This window comes from Callorhinchus milii, unplaced genomic scaffold (assembly GCF_018977255.1).
Source record: "Callorhinchus milii isolate IMCB2004 unplaced genomic scaffold, IMCB_Cmil_1.0 Scaffold16, whole genome shotgun sequence".
NCBI lineage: Eukaryota > Metazoa > Chordata > Chondrichthyes > Chimaeriformes > Callorhinchidae > Callorhinchus > Callorhinchus milii.
The window spans coordinates 8,899,365-8,907,329 of NW_024704757.1; the positions used below are offsets into that span (position 1 = coordinate 8,899,365).

At 38.2% G+C, this 7,965-nt stretch overlaps 1 protein-coding gene across 1 annotated transcript; it reads left to right on the forward strand.

Annotated features, from left to right (window-relative positions):
• Positions 1-618: 618 nt before the first annotated feature.
• On the forward strand, positions 619-4,857 carry LOC103178698 (parvalbumin beta 3). Its single transcript, XM_007893564.2, has 5 exons — positions 619-744; positions 1,802-1,869; positions 2,479-2,611; positions 3,780-3,889; positions 4,508-4,857. Exons 2-5 carry the CDS (start codon positions 1,809-1,811, stop codon positions 4,531-4,533), a joined length of 330 nt encoding a protein of 109 aa, XP_007891755.1. The 5' UTR covers positions 619-744; positions 1,802-1,808; the 3' UTR covers positions 4,534-4,857.
• Positions 4,858-7,965: the final 3,108 nt, after the last annotated feature.

A 7,965-nucleotide genomic window follows, 5' to 3' on the forward strand; every position in this document is an offset into this window, starting at 1 on the left:
CTGGTTAATTTATGGAGCAGGTTCCTAAATCTGCCAATAAAGCTAACCATTAAATCTCACCAAATTGGTGTGAGTCCCTTAATTGGCAGATTTGGTGGGGGGGACAATTTAGCAATAAAAAATACGAATTCAAGGCACCCACTGGTACTTTGGAAATAAATAAAATGCACCACAGATTGCAATGCATGAAAAGAAAAAAAAACTGAGCATCCAGTCCTTTGCCTTTAGATGATTAAACCCCCCCAGCCAAACCCATCTGTGGACTGGAACCATCTCCAACCAGTCCATCGACTGAATTCGACTAAGAAATCCTGCACCACACGGTTAGTGTTGGAAGCAACTTTTTTTTTATTGGGAAAAAAAAAGAGATGAATTTTTGATGCAACGTGGAAAGATGAAAGTCGATGCAGTTGATTTCATCCCATCCAATGCATGTTGCTGCTCAATCTGATTTGGTGCAAAAAAAAAATCCTCTCCCACCCATCCAAAAAAAAAAAGAATCACCATATGTATTCCCAGCTATAAATAGAAGAGGCTGATTAGTAAAGGCAAGTTATAATTCGAGACGGATCCTCGACCCCACTGTTTATCAGATCAGTGACGCTGGAATCCTGCATCTGTAAATGGAGCGCTATTATACAGAGAGGATATATAAAGGACTATTCCACACCAAAAGGCTATCCCAGCCAAGAGCTCCACAAACCTGCAACTTGATTCCTTACTCAAGTCAGGAGGAACACACCGGTAAGATCTCCTCTCCCACCTTCTCTCAAGTCGGTAGACTCCCACCCCACCCACCACCCATTTGCAGATAGACAAGTTGATCTTTTTTGCATAAGGTCTTCTCTCTCTTTCTTTAGATCAATCAACTGTTTTCTCTAAACGAGTTGGGTTGTTTGGTTGCTTGGTTGCTTGGTTGGTTGGTTGGTTGGTTAATTACACATTGCATCCTAGAAAACATCGCCTGCTTCAAACATTTACTGTGGCATCTTTATTTTATTTGGGGGGTGGGTGGGGGGTTATTGGGGTGGTTGGGAGGTTCTGAGATTGAGGTTGTCACTCAGAGCTTTGATGATATTTAATGTTTGAAGCGAATTGCATCAGCAGTTAGTTGGTGGTTGCTGTTTAAGTGCAAGACAAGAAAATGAACACATGCAATGTTACACTGAAAGTAATATAACATACATATATGTATATATGTATGTATAAAACGGTGCGTATTATACATGTGCATTGGTAATTGGTGATTGACTTCCAAGCACGATTATCAGAAAGCAAGTAGCCTGCAAAGTGGACGACTCATTGGAAAACAAGAAATGGAAAGATCTCAATATTATGTATCTGGATCTTGGAGCATTCTGCATTGTAGCTTTAAGATGCAGGGGAAGGGGCCACTGGATCGACATTTCAAACAGCTGGATCCAAGCCAATCCTACCATGTAACTGTGCAGAATCTATAGAGCCACTTGCACAAGCCAGGGAATGAGGAACCCTTCACTGTTGAAACGAGCTCCTCGAAAACAAGTGGGCGAGGCACCTGCTAGGACCACCTGTTGCATTCATATTCCCAGTAAACAACGAGCAAAAGCTGCTGCAACAGAAAGCAAAAGAAAACCGTTCCAACTCTTTCAGTGTCTTAGCAGTCAATTCAAGCAATCCCCTCCACCCCTCCCGTTCACCACACACACACACACACACACACACAACACACACACACAAAAGTTCCTAAGAGAAAGTTTGCAAAAACTTGCATTGGGATATTGGGATAGATTTTTATTTTCTCCTCATTCTCTTGTTACAGCTTCATCATGTCCATCACAGATATACTCACTGCTGCAGACATCGCCTCTGCTGTGTCCCAGTGCTCTGGTAAAGTATTTTCTTTTTGTCTCCTTTTTTGAAAGCAATTCAAATGTGTTCAGCAGAAATAGAAAGCAATTAAAATGCAGTAATATCAAGGCTTGAAACTTTCGAAGTCAACGTGTTTTATATATATATATATATATAGTCTGTCACTGATGTAAACGGTTGATGTTAAAACAATATTGTACTTAAGACCAGACAGAAAAAAAAATTGCAAATCATTGAGTAAAAGTGGAAGAAAGGTGAAATGGAGTAGTTTTTTTGGACACCCAATTTTGGTTCAGGTCAGAGTTTTGCAGTGTTCAGGGGTAATTATGTATTCCCCTCATAAATAAAATCTCTTGTTGACTGATGAGTTACAAGGAGGAAGAAATTCTCCTTTAACTGTGCTAGACCTGGAATAAATATCACTTCTCAGATGAAGGCTCTACGGTTTCAGCTTGAAGCTGGCGTTACAAGAGTCCTATTTCGCTCCCCCACATTCTTACACTATTTCCAACCCTGGTGTCTTTCGAATGTTCTGATCAAATTGCTCGCTCCTCATTCCAAGGTCCATCTGAGTTCGATATTTATGGCATCTCAACATCATTCTCCTGTTGTTATATTTCCAACCAGCCGTCAATTCTTTCTGCCACAAGAAATTTTTCACAACCTGTGGTCTCTCCAAGAAGAGTGAGACTGATGTCAAAAAGGTTTTCAAGGTGCTTGATCAAGATCAAAGTGGGTACATTGAGGATGCTGAGCTCAAGTAAGAATCTCAACTTTAATAGCTAACCATAAAGATCGTACTACTTATGCAATGTAGGAAGAAAGGCACAAGGCACTTGAGATCTCTGCATTAAAAGTCCATAAGCAATGCCAATATAGACATGTTCAAAGATCTACTAATATTTTATATTTTTGAACTTGTTAATCTCATTTATCTTTACCAGCCATCTTTGACCATCCTTTCCACCAATTTTGTCTCTCTTGAAGGCAAACACTCCTGTATATAATAGCAATAATCCTTGCATTTGATATTGCGCCTTATCACATCTCCGAGACGTCTCAAAGTGCTTCACAGAATATACTGGAAAGCGAATTGACTGTATATTTTGTGTGGCAAAAGATTTACTCATATTTTATATTCTAGTTATTTTATGTTTATTATCTCATTTATCTGTACCATGTATGGTTCTCCAGGGCACTGAGAGAGTTGGTAGTAGCTTCATCGGAAGAGCAATCACCAACACTAATACAAGGGCCTCCTTACCCTCCTGGGGTACATTGTTACAGTTACACATTGCCCCTCCCTACCTTTCCTAAGTGACATGCGTGAGCTTGGCTAGTGAATGTCAACCAATACTGTAGCTCAAGCTCAAGCCCATTTTCACCTGAAATCCACATGTAGACTTTCCAGTGAGGTCAATAGACGATGATTAAGTTTTTCTCCTCTCCTATCTCAGGAACACGAGGGCCAACTATATGAATTGAGCCCGAGGATTAAAATCCGGTTGCAATTCTATGTAGCAATTTTAGCGATTCTAAAATCCTATCAGATCAATGTAAAAACGACAGCTGAGAAAGGGTATTTTTAAAATGCCTATTAGGATGCCGCAGATTCACAACACCACACATCTTAGATCTTGGGTTGGAGCCAAGGTATTACTTGTGCACGCAATAAAGCCACAATAGCTCTCATCCCAAGCAATGATACTTTCACATTTTTGTCTAAATTAATATGTGGTGTTGGAAATAAATATTAGTTGAGGGAAAATGGGGGCATATTTCTCTGCTGCCGACAACAACAACAACTTGCATTTATATAGCATCCCTCATGCCGGGGAGTGTCCTGGAGTGCTTAACACTGGCGGAGTCTGACCAACCTGTGGATGCAAGTTTCTAAGGTGATTGTTGTATTATTTTCTTTATTTCAGGCTGTTCCTCCAGAGCTTCTCCACAGGTGCCAGAGAACTGACTGAAGCTGAGACCGCAGCTTTCCTGAAAGCTGGAGATGAAGATGGTGATGGCATGATTGGAGCTGATGGTGCGTCAAATCTTTGCAAAATATCCTTTGCAAATGATGTTTACATTTCGCATATTGTGCATTTCTTGTACCCAAATGAGTAAACATAAATGCTGAAGTTCCATCAATGATGAAGTCGTAACACAAAGTCACATGTTAATGTAATCTGAATGCATGATGTCAGTTTGACTTATTTGGCAGCATTGTTGCATTTGAGGCAACAGGTTGTGGGTTCAAACGTCACTTTGACCTCATAGCCCAGTCAGTTATGGGGGAACATGACTTTGTGATCCTTAAAGATGAGAGACACTAAGTTCCCATCTGCCTTTTCTTCCGGTAGATATTAAAGACGCCATAACACTATTTGAAAGGAAGAGGGAGTTTCTCCTGGCGTCCTGACCTACAAGCCTCCAGTCATAAATGGTTAATTTACCTGATGGTTGTTTATGGTGTATACAAAATCGTTGCCAAGTTTGCCTACAAAAATCGTCTTGATGCTTTACAGTAAATTCTGTGAAATGCTTTGAGACATTCAATTGATAGGTTCTTCTTTCTTTGAGTTTGTTTGCCCTTGTGTAATGTGATAGTCGGATTCATCTTCTTCCAAACTGATTTTAATCCAAATCATCTGTTTTACAGAGTTCTGGAAACTGGTGTCAGCATAAACCATTGAAGACCAAGATAAGTGGAACAGATTTTTCATGGCTGAAGTTCGACACGTCCTGTAAAAACGTTGCACATTGCATGAGGCACAGATTATTTATTTGTACATTTTTATAGTCAAATAGCACTGGCGAAATGCCTGTACATTGTACTTGTTGGATGAAATACAATACAATACAAGATTGCAGCCAACAGACATTTCAGCCTTTGTTTTCAATGTCTTAATTTTTATAGAAGGTGCCGTATGGATTGAACTAACCCAGATGAAACATTTGTAAATTGTGGTTAGAAGGAGGAAATCAAGAATAAAACAGTTTGGCAAAGTCTCTGTGTATCGCTTTCTGTCCCATCTGCTGTGATCTGGAAACCGTAAACACAATAGCATCCCACTGTTTCATAACTTGGTTTATAGTTGAATAATTACGTAGATTTTGCCTTTTCACTTGCATGTACTTTTTAATTTAGTATTTGTTAAGATTTTTTTCCAAACGTGTTAACCTCAATAAGATGTTTTGCCTTCTTGAACATTAGGTAACATCATTGAAGTTTTCCACTCAGTTAACTTTGAGAAGATTTTTTTTTAAATTGTTAGCATTATTTGAGCCTTTTTTGAAAATCAAGTGGTATTGGGTGGGACAATGGGAACACATGTTTATGGACAATATGTGTGTTCTACCGCAATCTATTTCTAATTACTAATTCGTATCTTTCATTCAGCAAGACCCACAGAACATAACCAATTAAGTGACTGTTAAAACACCATGGAAATAGTTTTTTATATTATAATTAATATATTAATCTCCGCATTTAATGTAACGCCAGATCATGTTGTTGAGACATCTCAATTTGCTTCACGGGAATTTACTGTGATATTTGTAGGTGGATATACTTCGGAAACATAATTTTGCATTTTGAATTCAATGTAAGTTAAAGTATACAAATATAATTGACTCACACTTCACATTTCCAAGGACAAAAACTTTTTTGTGCGAAATAAATAATGCAACAAGCTATTCTTTTAGCTCCTAAATACTCATTACATTTATAGGCTGATAACAAATTCCCTCCTGTTATTTTCATTTGTATAGCTTCCCCCTCTCCAGAAGACTCATTGGTTTATTCAGTGAGTAGTTGAGCAGCGCAGAGCTCAGAATAGAAAGGCTAGAAAATTAGTCTGGGTTTCAATTGTCAGAAAGACATGAAGAGGCGAATGCGACTTGAAAATTTGAAAGAGATAATATTTCAAGATTTATCCATTCAATCAATGCTTTATTAAAGTTGACTAAAACATATGGTCTGCCTGGGACCATTTCCTCACCACCTGTTGGACATTCACCATTTTGCCTATGATTAACCAGCACTGTGCCTTTTCTATTGAAATAGTATAAAATTTGTTAAGTAAAACATTTTTCCTCTGCTTGTTCAAAGACACTTCCTCACATGACACTAAGCCATACACACAAGACAGCTCTAGGTTGGCTTCTCCAATGTTTGATGTACTAGATGTTCTCAGTCAACAATAATAGAACCACAATTGATAGTGGGATTCACTCTGGGGTTTAGGGAATGTGTGCCTGCTTCTGATCATTGCTAAGTGACCCATGTTTAAAACATGTATGTGTGACTCTTGGGAGAAGAAACAAGCATTATTTCCCTTATTCCACAGTTATATATAATAATAATAATAATCCTTGCATTTTATACATCTCATCATTGAGACGTCTCAAAGCGCTTCCCGGAATATATTGTAAAGTCGATTGACTGTGTACTTTGTGGGCAAAATGGAATAATTTGCTAACATTTGCAGGGAATGGGAAGGTCCAGGCATTCACTTATGCTTTATAATTGTATATGTCACATAAAACAAACATCCCAAAGTTTTTTTATAAAATATAGCTGATTGGAAATAAAAGTGAGTGTCGTCATATGGATAAAAGTGACCGGCAATCTGTGCCAGCATCATCTCACACACACAACAATGAGATTAATAAACAATTAGTTCAAATTTGGATAATTTGGAGAGAATATAAACCAGGTTAAGCAGGAGAAAAACATTATGTTTCTTTGAAATAACAACGACTTTGAGCCCATTTAAATCACATAAAATAGAAATCTAAAGTTATAACACAATCAATCAATGAGGTATTACATTCCGCATAAAATCACGCTGGTCCACATTGAGACCTGTAAGCACAAGAGTTCAGTTTAGATATAGTATTGTTAATTTTTCAAGATAAGATACCCAAAGAAAGCTAATTGCCCACTGAACCCAAACTTGAACTATCACCAAAATGTTGTACCACTGCCCTCTAGTAGACATTGATAGGATTACATTATAAATGTTTGTAAATTCTAATATGCTGCATTTCTCTACCTTCAGAACTTTAAATGTTCTACTGATTCACTACTAAATTTACTTTTGAGTCCAAATTCTGTGCAACTATGCAGAGCCCATTTAGACCACAGTGATCGCATTCCACTGAGAACAAAGAGAAGCCCTTGGGGTACAAAGATACTATGCCAACGATTGATTTGTTTTGCAATGCAACAGAACATAAGTCACCGCAAATGACTGAACCCAGGCTTTGTGAACAGGAGTGTTTGGATGAGATGTTAACCTATTCAGGAATCACATCCTGTTGTCTGCCTGCTCTGATTTAAACGAACTTTGAAGAACCCATTTATTTTGAAATATTTGAAAATGGGTATGGTAAAAGGCCGGGGCAATGGGATAAAATCAACTGGTGGAATAGACTAGATTGGTTGAATGGTTTCCTTCTATTCCTATTTTCCTATATTTCTTTCCACTTGTTCTGCAAAAGTGAACACTGCACTTTACAGTATATCCTGTCCGTCTGACATGTAAAACACTACCAGATCTAATGATTAGTATTTTTTACTACATTCTCTCTTAGAAAGTGTAGTGTCTGTGTATCAGTAGGCCAAGGCAGCAGGCAACTTGTGCACAAAGCAATGTCACAAAACAGCCTTGAAATGAATGTTTTTTTTAAATCGGGGGCAATTGAGGAAAACTGGGAGAAACACCCTTCTCTAACGTGAATTATTTTTGCAATCCCTGTTCAACAGACAATGTAACTTTCCATCTTGAATACCACTGAAAGGTACTGTGACTCTTTTCCCCTCAACTGGTGCTGATAGAGGCTGAGTTACTCTGAATGTGGATATTCTTAGAACTTTTCATGCAGTACACAGGGAGGATAAAAAGGGAATCAGATCGCTACCAGTGAAGAGACTATCAGTTTACGCCACCATATCAGTTTATGATGCTAATCTGTTAATACCACAGATCAGGCATTGACTTGTGCTGTTATATAGCAACTAAATACGACTCTAGTGAGAGATCTGGGGTGTGTTTTTTTCGAATATCAGCAACATACAACTGCAAGCTAATGAATATAAATACGGTTGTGCCC

Coding starts and splice junctions, on each gene's coding strand:
- LOC103178698 (XM_007893564.2), top strand. CDS start 1,809: ATGTCCATCACAGATATACTCACTGCTGCAGACATCGCCTCTGCTGTG. Junction 2,612..3,779: donor ATTGAGGATGCTGAGCTCAA/GTAAGAATCTCA, acceptor TCTTTATTTCAG/GCTGTTCCTCCAGAGCTTCT. Junction 3,890..4,507: donor TGGCATGATTGGAGCTGATG/GTGCGTCAAATC, acceptor TCTGTTTTACAG/AGTTCTGGAAACTGGTGTCA.